Below are 14,348 nucleotides of genomic sequence, written 5' to 3' on the forward strand. Positions count from 1 at the left end.
TGGGCGACTATTTTTACTATTAGACTTAGAATAGAAAAAACAGGATCATTGTAGAGCTAAAGGAAACTCCTGTACACGAACAAGTCACTTCTATGTCTTAGTTTAGGTCGAATCAGGTCACTTACGCCCTCTATGATGCTTTTCTGATTATTATTGGATTCCCATGGTTTTAACTCTAAATAAACTCACACTTATACAATTTATGACACTACAATTTACATTATTAGTTAAAAAATAAAGAAATTCACATCGAGGTGTCTTCAAATTTAGATCGAATCTGGTTTCCGATTAATTCGTATCAAAAATTGCAATCGTATAATTTATTTTTTCTAAATATTTTTATTATTTGAATAATATATATATAGAATGGGAGAAGTAACGATCATCCTAGACAGAGTGCTCTACCCGATCTACTTAATCCTGCCAGCGGTAGTCCTGGGACTCCTTCTGCGAGGGATAAATCCACCAATGAGGAGGTACGTTTCGTTATATCCTGTTTTAAATAATTATTTTTGAAATATACGAAATACGTGGGGGCTTAATTGAAAAAAAAATCTACCAGAACAATTTTTTTTTTTTTTTTTTTAATTTACATAATCTAAATTTGATTTATTTATATTTAAATTTAATTGATGATACACCCTATATATATATGTTAAATATGCTTATATCCTTTCTTAAATGTGTTTGTCACTAATGTTAATGTCTTTCTCTTTGGTTTTTGCCCTAACGAGTGACGTCCATAACAACGTGTCTTAAAAAAAATGTAAGTATGTCGTTTTATGTATATAAATGAAATTAGTATTGACCAGTAGTCCTAAATATTTTGTTAGCATGCCGTTTCGTAATCATTTTTAACATTTTTTCTCCATGGACATTTTTTTTTAAATATATCGACGTTTTCGTTGTGGGATCGTGGCTAATCAAACACCCAAAAAGTATTTTATTTTAATATGTATATATATATATATATATATATATATATTTCGATTGACTTCGTAATCATCATCAGGGAATTAATTGAACGAGAACTATAGGGTGGAATACATTTATCATAGTTACATTTTGAAATTTCGTGAAAAATTTATTTCACCCTAATTCTTGTTTAATTATTTCCCTAATAATTAATATGTGGTCATTCGAAAACTTTGAATGTATATATTGAAAAGAGTACTATTTGGTGTTTGATTTGCCACAATTTCACAAAAGAAACGTTATTAGTTATATATTGTTAAAAAATTTTAACAATTTCGTTTGGAAATTAAAAATCGAACATCCTGTATCTACACTGATCGATCGTAGATTGAAATTATTACGTTTCAGGGTTTTTTTGGACACTCTATTTGAATAATTTCGTATAATCTTCCATTTTCGTAAATATTTTCAACAAATTTTAACAATTTCGTATGGAAAATGAAATTCGAACACCCTGTATCTACACTGATCGATCGTAGATTGAAATTATTAAGTTTTCAGTGTTTTTTTGGACGCCCTATATAAATAATTTTGTTGATTTCGTTCAAAACTTTATTTTCGTAAATATTTTCAACAAATTTCAACAATTTCATTTCGAAAATGAAATTCGAACACCCTGTATCTACACTGATCGATCGTAGATTGAAATTATTAAGTTTTCAGTGTTTTTTTGGACGCCCTATATAAATAATTTTGTTGATTTCGTTCAAAATTTTATTTTCGTAAATATTTTCAACAAATTTCAACAATTTCGTTTGGAAAATGAAATTCAGACACCCTGTATCTACACTGATCGATCGTAGATTGAAATTATTAAGTTTTCAGTGTTTTTTTGGACGCCCTATATAAATAATTTTGTTGATTTCGTTCAAAACTTTATTTTCGTAAATATTTTCAACAAATTTTAACAATTTCGTTTGGAAAATGAAATTCAGACACCCTGTATCTACACTGATCGATCGTAGATTGAAATTATTAAGTTTTCAGTGTTTTTTTGGACGCCCTATATAAATAATTTTGTTGATTTCGTTCAAAACTTTATTTTCGTAAATATTTTCAACAAATTTTAACAATTTCGTATGGAAAATGAAATTCGAACACCCTGTATCTACACTGATCGATCGTAGATTGAAATTATTAAGTTTTCAGTGTTTTTTTGGACGCCCTATATAAATAATTTTGTTGATTTCGTTCAAAACTTTATTTTCGTAAATATTTTCAACAAATTTCAACAATTTCATTTCGAAAATGAAATTCGAACACCCTGTATCTACACTGATCGATCGTAGATTGAAATAATTACGTTTTCAGTGTTTTTTTGGACGCCCTATATAAATAATTTTGTTAATTTCGTTCAAAATTTCATTTTGTAAATATTTTCAACATATTTCAACAATTTTGTTTGGAAAATAAAATTCGAACACCCTGTATCTACACTGATCGATCGTAGATTGAAATTATTACGTTTTCATGTTTTTTTTGGGACACCTTATATAAATAAATTTTTTAATATCATGTAAAGTTTCTTTTTCGTAAATATTGTTATTATAATTTTTTTGGACACCCTATATATAGAATTAATCAATTATATCTCTCCAACTTTACTTTATCACTTACGTATTCTGGTATAATTATTTGAGACACCCTTTATATAAATTTATTCATTTAATATTTATTTTTTTTCTTCTAATTTTGCGAACATCTTTTGATGGTTTAACATCGCGCAACTACGCTTTGTTCCATCACGGAAAAATTATAAAAAAAAAAACCGATTCCGAGATAAATACACGTGTTTCGATCCTGTTGCATAGTTGGATGTTTGCCCGCATCACGTATGCGTTTTTTTTTCTTTTCACAATTTATTTTTGTTCATAAACATTCTTCAGTACTTCCTATTCAACGGAGTCGATTAGTTATATAAAAAAAAAATAATGTGAGGTTAAGGAAAATCATTTGAAATGGACGTAAGTGTTAGGGGAAAAATAATTTTCTTTCCATTACAGTAGTTGCATGTTTAATTTCATAGCACGTTAAAAATATTGAAAGAATAAATTCGTAAAACGTACATACTAAATATTTTTACCGCCATTGCATGGAATTACTAAAAATTTTTCGTAAAATTACAAAAATATTCGTTAGAAATCAAAAACCGTTAAAAAAACTTTCATTACATTAATATGTACGATAATAGAAACACGTTAATTTAGCGTTTTCGAAATTGTAAAATCCATTTATCTACATTCCAAATGTCTTAAATCACTACTTCCGGTTCATAAATCCATTACAAGATACCGAGTCGGTTAATAAATCGAAAAATTCGATTTTTTTAGGTTAAGTTGATAATTTGATTAAAAAAATAGCAAGTTAAAAGAAAAAAATATCGGTGCAACATAACCTCGAAGTAATTTTTTTTCCAGCCGGTAAACTCGTCGAATTTTTCCTTTTTCAATGTTTATATGTCAACTGTCAAACATTTTTGATCCAACATAACCTCAAATACTGTACTTATTAATTTTTCTTTATCATACGACATTTGTGTCATCTGTCATTTGTCAACCGTTTTCGTTATAACATAACCTCGAACAAGTGAAAACCTTTATTTTGATTGACGTGGTAGATTTTTGTTGAATTTTCGTTATTTTCAATGTTTTTGAGTCATCTGTCACTTGTCAAACATTTTTTATTCATCTTAACCTCAAATTATACACTAATTCAATTTTTTTCTCACGCCATTTTAAATTCAATGTTTTTATGTCATCTGTCAAACATTTTTGATCCAACATAACCTCAAATACTGTACTTATTAATTTTTCTTCATCATACGACATGTTAATTTCGATGTTTTTGTGTCATCTGTCAGCTGTCAACCGTTTTCGTTATAACATAACCTCGAACAAGTGAAAACCTTTATTTTGATTGACGTGGTAGGTTTTTGTTGAATTTTCCTTATTTTCAATGTTCTCGTGTTATCTGTCACTTGTCAAACATTTTTTATCCAATTTAACCTCAAATGATACAGGATTTTGTTGAAAATTTTTGTTAAATTTTCCAAATTTCAATATTTTTGTGTCATCTGTCATTTGTCAAACATTTTTGATCCAACATAACCTCAAATATTGTACTTATTAATTTTTTTTATCATACAACATGTCTTTGTGTCATCTGTCATTTGTCAAACGTTTTCCTTATAACATAACCTCAAACAAGTAAAAACCTTTATTTTGACTGACGTGGTAGGTTTTTGTGTCATTTGTCAAACATCTTTGATCCAACATAACCTCAAGATACCGAACCGGAAGTTAATAATGCGAAACTTTCAATTAGAATATCGATAAATGGATTATAAAACTTCGAAAACGCCAAATCAACGTGTTTATCTAGGCAAACGTTGCCATATCACATTTTTGGTTATATTTGAAGCCAATTTGTCATTAAAAAACCACCAAATGAATGTGACAGACTTCAATTATCATAGTTTGGTACCAAGTCAACGACAGGGATAAAAAATTATCTTTATAACCGTTTCAACTAAACTAGTTGATGAATTACAAAGAATTTGGAGTCCAATAAGGTCGCTAACCTTTAGGATTTGGATTTAACAGCAGATAACACCAAAAAAAAAAAAATCGAACTAGTTGAAACTAGTAACTGCTGAATATGTGGAATGAGGACAGACACTCTTTTGTGGTGACCGTAATTTTAGTTTGTTTACAGTGCTCCTTAACTATTAGTAATAACATTAACCGAAGGTTGTGGCTGTATTTATAATCGACTCGAAATTATACCAAATAAAAATTCCTATTTTTTTTTTCTTCTTCTAATTTTCAGTTTTTAATAACGCCCCCGTCTTGTAACAACAAAACACCCGTTCAACACAGCCACCTACACGCTAACGCTCTTGCCTTACAACAGAAACAACGCTCCTTCTTGGCCTTCGGTTTCGGAGCCAGTTCAGCGCCGTCGAGACGAGAATCGCACGTCAACGTTAACGTAACGCCGACGTCGCACGATATATCGTCAGATACACCAGAAATTAGGAAATACAAAAAGAGATTCAATAGTGAAATTTTGTGCGCAGCTCTATGGGGTAAATATAACGTTTCGGTCCACCCATGAACCATTTATAACGTTTCAGCCCACTCCTAACCTATTTACAACGTTTTAATCCATCCCTGACACATTTACAACGTTTCAGTTCACCCTTAACTCAATTTACAACATTTGTATGTATTTAATCGTTACGCGTTGCTCCACTCAATTAATTTTGATACCGACTCGATTTTCAGTAGAGGCACAGGTTCAGATTATGATTTATAAATGCGTCAGGGGTGCAGCAACGGAATCAATCCTCTAATATTACGCGTAAATACGAGGGCTAAACGGTTTGATCCATTCGTTTGCTCCACGCGTTTTATTTTGATAAAAACTCAATTTTAGTTTACTCCACTCGATTCATTTTGATAAAAACTCAATTTTAGCTAGCTCCACTCGATTCATTTTGATAGCGATTCGATTTTAGCTTACTCCACACAATTCATTTTGATAGCGACTCGATTTTAGCTTACTCCACTCGGTTCATTTTGATAAAAACTCGATTTTAGCTAGCTCCACACAATTCATTTTGATAGCGACTCGATTTTAGCTTACTCCACTCGGTTCATTTTGATAAAAACTCGATTTTAGCTAGCTCCACACAATTCATTTTGATAGCGATTCGATTTTAGCTTACTCCACACAATTCATTTTGATAGCGATTCGATTTTAGCTTACTCCACACAATTCATTTTGATAGCGACTCGATTTTAGCTTACTCCACTCGGTTCATTTTGATAAAAACTCGATTTTAGCTAGCTCCACACAATTCATTTTGATAGCGACTCGATTTTAGCTTACTCCACTCGGTTCATTTTGATAAAAACTCGATTTTAGCTAGCTCCACACAATTCATTTTGATAGCGACTCGATTTTAGCTTACTCCACTCGATTCATTTTGATAAAAACTCGATTTTAGCTAGCTCCACTCGATTCATTTTGATAGCGATTCGATTTTAGCTTACTCCACACAATTCATTTTGATAGCGACTCGATTTTAGCTTACTCCACTCGGTTCATTTTGATAAAAACTCGATTTTAGCTAGCTCCACACAATTCATTTTGATAGCGACTCGATTTTAGCTTACTCCACTCGGTTCATTTTGATAAAAACTCGATTTTAGCTAGCTCCACACAATTCATTTTGATAGCGACTCGGTTTTAGCTTTCTCCACTCGATTCATTTTGATAAAATCTCGATTTTATCTAGCTCCACACAATTCATTTTGATAAAAACTCGATTTTAGCTTACTCCACTCGATTCATTTTGATAAAAACTCCATTTTAGCTAGCTCCACACAATTCATTTTGATAGCGACTCGATTTTAGCTTATTCCACTCGATTCATTTTGATAAAAACTCGATTTTAGCTAGCTCCACTCGATTCATTTTGATAGCGATTCGATTTTAGCTTACTCCACTCGATTCATTTTGATAGCGACTCGATTTTAGCTTGCTTCACTCGATTCATTTTGATAGCGACTCGATTTTAGCTTACTCCACTCGATTCATTTTGATAAAAACTCGATTTTAACTTGCTCCACACAATTCATTTTGATAAAAACTCGATTTTAGCTTACTCCACTCGATTCATTTTGATAAAAACTCGATTTTACCTTACTCCACACAATTCATTTTGATAGCGACTCGATTTTAGCTTACTCCACTCGATTCATTTTCATAAAAACTCGATTTTAACTTGCTTCACTCGATTCATTTTGATAGCGACTCGATTTTAGCTTGCTTCACTCGATTCATTTTGATAGCGACTCGATTTTAGCTTACTCCACTCGATTCATTTTGATAAAAACTCGATTTTAACTTGCTCCACACAATTCATTTTGATAAAAACTCGATTTTAGCTTACTCCACTCGATTCATTTTGATAAAAACTCGATTTTAGCTTACTCCACACAATTCATTTTGATAGCGACTCGATTTTAGCTTACTCCACTCGATTCATTTTCATAAAAACTCGATTTTAACTTGCTTCACTCGATTCATTTTGATAGCGACTCGATTTTAACTTACTCCACTCGATTCATTTTGATAAAAACTCGATTTTAACTTGCTTCACTCGATTCATTTTGATAGCGACTCGATTTTAGCTTACTCCACTCGGTTCATTTTGATAAAAACTCGATTTTAGTTAGCTCCACACAATTCATTTTGATACCGACTCGATTTTAGCTTACTCCACTCGGTTCATTTTGATAAAAACTCGATTTTAACTTGCTTCACTCGATTCATTTTGATAGCGACTCGATTTTAGCTTACTCACTCGATTCATTTTGATAAAAACTCGATTTTAACTTGCTTCACTCGATTCATTTTGATAGCGACTCGATTTTAGCTTACTCCACTCGATTCATTTTGATAAAAACTCGATTTTAACTTGCTTCACACGATTCATTTTGATAGCGACTCGATTTTAGCTTACTCCACTCGATTCATTTTGATAAAAACTCGATTTTAACTTGCTTCACTCGATTTTAACTTGCTTCACTCGATTCATTTTGATAGCGACTCGATTTCAGCATACTCCACTCGGTTCATTTTGATAAAAACTCGATTTTAGTTAGCTCCACACAATTCATTTTGATACCGACTCGATTTTAGCTTACTCCACTCTGTTCATTTTGATAAAAACTCGATTTTAGCTTGCTTCACTCGATTCATTTTGATAGCGACTCGATTTTAGCTTGCTCCGCTCGATTCATTTTGATAAAAACTCGATTTTAGCTTGCTCCACTCGATTCATTTTGACACTTTCGGGTTTCTATTGTAGGATTATGATTTATATTTGGATCAAGGGTGGATTAATCCTCGTATATAACCACCGAATATTGACGTATTATTTTTGTTGTTTCCAAGGGGTGAATCTCCTCATAGGCACCGAACACGGACTGATGTTATTAGATAGAAGCGGACAGGGGAAAGTGTATCAATTAATATCCAGACGGAGATTCCAACAGATGGAGGTCCTCGAAGGACAAAACATCCTCGTGACCATATCAGGGAAGAAGAATAGGGTTAGAGTTTATTATTTGAGTTGGTTGAAGAGTAAAATATTACGAACTGACGGTGTTAGTGATGTAAGTTGATTTTTGTGCCGGAAAAAATTTTTTTCTTTTAATAATTTATAATAATACAGCAAGTGGAAAGGCGGAATGGTTGGATCAACGTGGGGGATCTCCAAGGAGCCGTCCATTTCAAAATAGTCAAATACGAACGTATAAAGTTCCTCGTTATCGCTTTGAAGGATAGTATCGAAATTTACGCTTGGGCGCCGAAACCTTATCACAAATTCATGGCTTTCAAGTCGTTCTGCGATTTGCAGTACCGACCTTTACTCGTCGACCTTACCGTCGAAGAAGGTACTCGTTTAAAGGTCATATACGGCAGCAGTGATGGTTTCCACGCCGTTGATTTAGACTCCGCCAGCGTTTACGACATTTACTTACCTAAAATAGTGAGTATTGCATAGTTTCCGTGGGGCGTTCAATCAAATTTTTTTAGGTTATGTCGATAACCTTGAAATAATTTTATTTCCAGCTGGTGAAATATTTTTGATTCAACATAACCTTAAATACTATACCAATTATTTTTTTAATGCATCTAAATGTTTTTGAATTCTAATAAAAAATTTTTTATCATCTGTCAGCCGTCTGCTGTCAACCGTTTTCGTTATAACATAACCTCGAACAAGTAAAAACCTTTATTTTGATTGACGTGGTTGGTGTTTATTGAATTTTCCCAATTTCAATGGTTTTGTGTCATCTGTCACTTTTCAAACATTTTTAATTCAAACTTAACCTCAAATTATACACTAATTCATTTTTTTTCTCACGCCATTTTAAATTCAATGTTTATAATGTCAACTGTCAAACATTTTTGATCCAACATAACCTCAAATACTTTACTTATTAATTTTTCTTTATCATACGACATGGTAATTTCGATGTTTTTGTGTCATCTGTCAGCTGTCAATCGTTTTCGTTATAACATAACCTCGAACGAGTAAAAAACTTATTTTTGATTGACGTGGTAGGTTTTTGTTGAATTTTTCTTATTTTCAATGTTTTCGTGTCATCTGTCACTTGTCAAACATTTTTTATCCAACTTAACCTCAAATACTGTACATATTAATTTTTCTTTATCATGCGACATGTTAATTTCAATGTTTTTGTGTCATCTGTCAGCTGTCAAACATTTTTGATCCAACATAACCCCAAATTATACACTAATTCAATTTTTTTATCTCAAGCCATTTTAAAATCAATGTTTTTGTGTCGTCTGTCAAATATTTTCAATTTCATTATTCGAAATATCAGATTTTTATTAAAATTTCTCACTTCTGAATATTTTTGTGTCAACCGTCAAACGTTTTTCGATCTAAAATAACCTCAAACAACCAAGAACTTCAATTTTGTTTCACGTGGCAGGATTTTGTTGAAAATTTTTGTTAAATTTTTCCATTTTCAATATTTTTGTGTCATCTGTTATTAGTCACACATTTTTGATCCAACATAACCTCAAATAATGTATTAATTCAATTTTTTTATCATAAGATTTGTTGAATTCAATAATCTCAACCAACTAAAAGCCTCATTTTGTTTTCGTTGAAATTTTCGTTCTCAATGATTTTTGTGTCAACTGTCACATAATTTGGATGCGACATAACCTTAAATAACTACCAATATCAGTTTCATTCATATGACTTGTCAGATATTTGTTGTCTATGTAACATAACCTCTAATAACCGCGAAACTGTCAACTGTCAAACATTTTCGACTTTATTATTCGACATGTCAAGTTTTCATTGAAATTTCTTTCAATTTCAATGTTTTTATGTCAACTGTTTTTCATTGGAATTTTTCTTTTTTCAATCGTGTCACCTGTCAAGTATTTTTGGTCCGATATAACCTCAAATAATTATCAAACTAAGTTTTTTTATTGTGACCTGTCAAATTTGTTTCGAATTATTCTAATTTCAATGTTTTTGTGTCATCTGTCAACTGTCAAACATTTTTGATGGATATAACCTCAAACAACTACCACACGACCTGTCAGATTGTTGTTGAATTTTCCCAATTTCCATGTTTTGTGTCATTTGTCAACTATCGAACGTTTTTGATTATTTTATTCGAGATTTCCGGTTTCTGTTGCCTTTTTGTTAATGTTTTTATGTCATCAGTCAACTGTCAAATATTTTCGATTTTATTATCGACGTTTCAAGTTTCTGCAGATTTTTTTTTTATATTTTTGAGTCAACTGTCAAACGTTTTTAGATCCATCATAACCTCAAACAACTAATAACCTCAATTTTGTTTGACGTGTCGTGTTTTAGCGTCAACTGTCAAATATTTTCGATTTTATTATCGACGTTTCAAGTTTCTGTAGATTTTTTTTTATATTTTTGAGTCAACTGTCAAACGTTTTTAGATCCATCATAACCTCAAACAACTAATAACCTCAATTTTGTTTGACGTGTCGTGTTTTAGCGTCAACTGTCAAATATTTTCGATTTTATTATCGACGTTTCAAGTTTCTGTAGATTTTTTTTTATATTTTTGAGTCAACTGTCAAACGTTTTTAGATCCATCATAACCTCAAACAACTAATAACCTCAATTTTGTTTGACGTGTCGTGTTTTAGCGTCAACTGTCAAATATTTTCGATTTTATTATCGACGTTTCAAGTTTCTGTAGATTTTTTTTTATATTTTTGAGTCAACTGTCAAACGTTTTTAGATCCATCATAACCTCAAACAACTAATAACCTCAATTTTGTTTGACGTGTCGTGTTTTAGCGTCAACTGTCAAATATTTTCGATTTTATTATCGACGTTTCAAGTTTCTGTAGATTTTTTTTTATATTTTTGAGTCAACTGTCAAACGTTTTTAGATCCAACATAACCTCAAACAACTAATAACCTCAATTTTGTTTGACGTGTCGTGTTTTAGCGTCAACTGTCAAACTTGTTATTCAAAATAAAACTAGAAGGTTCGAACGGAAAAAAATTGACGTTGTCAGTGAATTTTTACAATGGAAGACGTAGAGGAACCTTATAAATACCCTTCGGAAGAAATATCGAAAGAAGAAGAGAAGGATAATTGTATATACGCCGCAAGGGAAGAAATAATCGATAGAGTTATGTTGGAAATCGATAAAATCGATAGAAAACAACGTATAGTGACGTTTATCGTCGATATAGCTTGCGAAGCACTATGGAGGTACTTATCGACGAACCCCGTACATCTAATTTACGTATTTAAACGAATTTATTATTTGAAGGATGATGAATATTGAATTTTTTCATCGTACCCGTATACCGGACGTTAGTTTACCGATTTGGAGTGGCGATTGTTGTTCCAAACCGTCTCCTAAGGACTTTTTGGCGGCCAAAACCGTACCGATAAGGATCCAAAAGGAATTGGAGATGAAGTTACGGGAATCCGTACCGGAATTGATATGTCAATGTCATCCTATCGCAAAGGATCCATGCGAATGCTTGTTAACCGAAGATATGAGAAATTTGGTTAAGTATAACATGTGTCATCTGTCAGCTGTCAAATATTTTCGACTTATCATAACCTCGAAACTCAGTGGTGACGTTTAGTTTATGTTAAGTTTCCTCCATTTCGATGGTTTTGTGTCATCTGTCAACTGTCAACCTTTGTCGATGTAGCATAACCTCAAATAGTTGGGAAACTCGTTTTCTTTTATCTATTTACGCCGTATTAATATCAAACTTTTCCCATTTCAATGTTTTCGAGTCATCTGTCAAATATTTCTGGTCTAATATAACCTCAAATAACTACATATGTCAATTTTATGGATTTTATTTCATATGTCGATCTTTTGGTGTCATCTGTCAACTGTCAAACATTTTTGATGCGATATAACCTCAAATAACTATTTTTTAACTCTTTATCTTGTACAATTCTCAAATTTTAGTCGTTTTATTTTGACATGTCAATTATTTGAATGGTACTTATTATATACAGGGTGCTTTTGATACTTTAATCGAAAATGTTCGAGACAACTAACCTCAAACTACAAAAAAATTTTTTGTATTCCAACTTTCGACATGTCATGTTCTTGTGTCGACTGTCAATGGACATTGGTATGACATAACCTCAAATAATTAAAAATCTCATATTTTTACATCCGGTGACGTCAAATTCCTGATGATTTTTCTCCCTTTTCAATGTTAACTCTTTTTGCGTCTTCGGCGTTATTATCGGTACAACATAACCTCAAATATGTACGACTATTATTTTTTTGTCACCTGGTGACATTTTTGACATAACTTAACCTCAAATAATTACGAAGCCAATTTTTTTTCATCACATGACGTGCCGAATTGGATGTTTTCATGTCATTTGTCAACCATTTTCGATATGACATAACCTCAAATAACTTTCCAAGTCACTTTTTTACATCCTGGGATGTAATTTCCACATTTTTCCAATATGGAGTTTTTGTGTCGACAACATAACCTCAAATAACTTTTTTTTCATCACTTGGCGACATATATCTTTAGATGACGTTTTTTTTCTCGATGATTAGGGAGCCTTAGAAGAATTGCAAAAACCCCCAACTCCCGAACAAGTTTCGCTCGAATCCATTAACTCAGCATCTAGCAAAACGAGTTCTACGAACGATGAAGGTGAATATTCCGAAACGTACGATCAGCGCGCGCTCCCTTCGATAGTGGGAGATACGTCAGAGGAATCGGTGGTGCATAAGGAAGTCAGGTATGACGTAGTTCCCCCAACGGGTGTCATACACGCTTCCTGTCATCGTTTTTCTTCACTATTTTTCTCGTCAATTATTTTTGTTTTTCATTTTTCTCTCAATTTTTATTTATTTCGTCATATTTTCCTTTTTGAATATACAGTTATTACCCTATTTTACTCAACTGTCATTTGTCAATTGTCTAATCGTTCATAAAATATTTCATTTGACGTAAAACTGTCAATTGTAAAACATGGAGCTGTCTATATCCTATTTTACCAACACTTGTCATCTGTCAGTTGTCAAATTTTGTATAAAGTATCCACTTTATTCGACGTAAAGCTGTCATTTGTCAAACTACGTCGGATTCTACCAACATCTGTCATTTGTCAGATAAATAAGACATAAATTTTCCCGTATTTCATTCGACAAACGCCTGTCAGTTGTCAAACGTCAAATTTTGTATAAAGTATCTACTTTATTCGACGTAAAACTGTCATTTGTCAAACTACGTCGGATTCTACCAACATCTGTCATTTGTCAGATACATTAGTCATAAAGTTTCCCGTATTTCATTCGACAAACGCCTGTCAGTTGTCAAATGTCAAATTTTGTATAAATTATCCACTTTATTTGACGTAAAGCTGTCATTTGTCAAACTTTTAATTCAGTCGAACCCGTAATTTGTCAATCGTGTTTCCTGTCCTTAGTACGACAGGTATCAGTCATTTGTCAATGGTATTATACTTAGGGATTTGCCTGTCACTTGTCATTTGTCAAACAGCGATCTTCCATTTTCTTTACATCTGCATCCATGTTCCTTTTCGCTCGTTATTAAAATCCGATTCACACAAAATTAACTCCAGGTGCGTATTGAGCGAAGGTTTTTCGAAATTGCGTACCGAGGTTAATCAAATTGTCCTACCGAAAATCGACGTGACCAAACCGACTAGAGAGGCCAGAATCACTTGCCTCGTAGAATTGCCCGACGTCAGAGCTCGCATCACACACGACATACAATCGGACGAAAGCGAAAAGAAGGAGAAATTGAAAAGGAAAAAGGACGCGGAGAGAAGTGCCAGGATTAAAAAACCGCTTTGAATTTGTTAATTGTTTATTATTAAAAGTTTTAAAATTGATATAATTGAATATTTGAATTGTATCTTGACATGACGTTTCGAACGAAAATCGAATATTCTAGATTCTTCTAGAATCTTCCAGGTTATATATTCGCCACGTGAAATTACTAAAAAGTGTTCGAATCTTCTAAATCCTTCCAGATTAAACATTTGCGTCGCGAAATTTCTGGAAAATGTCAAATTGACGGCTTTTCAATCGACAAACGACTGTCATTTGTCAATTTTTTATACTTTATACCACCGATATCTGCCATTTACTCCATCCTTTATGAGATTTTCTGACATTTATTTAGTCATTTGTCAAATGTTCATGACATCTGTAGTTCATTTCGTGGATAACTGTCATTTGTCAAACATCAAATCGTTCACAAAGTTTCTGTCGTTCTATCAATCAATCCC

General features: G+C 32.3%; 2 protein-coding genes across 7 annotated transcripts in view; both read left to right on the plus strand.

The window, feature by feature from the left end:
- LOC130891954 (serine/threonine-protein kinase mig-15) overlaps window positions 1–14,348 on the plus strand; it is a 65,270-nt gene that overhangs the window by 42,165 nt on the left and 8,757 nt on the right. For all 6 annotated transcript variants that reach the window (XM_057797081.1, XM_057797079.1, XM_057797080.1 and 3 more), the window contains 4 exons: window positions 366–476; window positions 4,804–5,062; window positions 7,942–8,162; window positions 8,222–8,539. In XM_057797081.1, the coding sequence (XP_057653064.1) occupies window positions 366–476; window positions 4,804–5,062; window positions 7,942–8,162; window positions 8,222–8,539 (909 nt within the window). The remainder of the gene's footprint in view (window positions 1–365; window positions 477–4,803; window positions 5,063–7,941; window positions 8,163–8,221; window positions 8,540–14,348) is intronic.
- LOC130891959 (uncharacterized) lies at window positions 10,981–13,954 on the plus strand. Its single transcript, XM_057797092.1, has 4 exons — window positions 10,981–11,303; window positions 11,365–11,608; window positions 12,643–12,830; window positions 13,677–13,954. Exons 1-4 carry the CDS (start codon window positions 11,116–11,118, stop codon window positions 13,909–13,911), a joined length of 855 nt encoding a protein of 284 aa, XP_057653075.1. The 5' UTR covers window positions 10,981–11,115; the 3' UTR covers window positions 13,912–13,954.

The sequence above is a fragment of the Diorhabda carinulata genome, chromosome 3, assembly GCF_026250575.1.
Source record: "Diorhabda carinulata isolate Delta chromosome 3, icDioCari1.1, whole genome shotgun sequence".
Taxonomy (NCBI): domain Eukaryota; kingdom Metazoa; phylum Arthropoda; class Insecta; order Coleoptera; family Chrysomelidae; genus Diorhabda; species Diorhabda carinulata.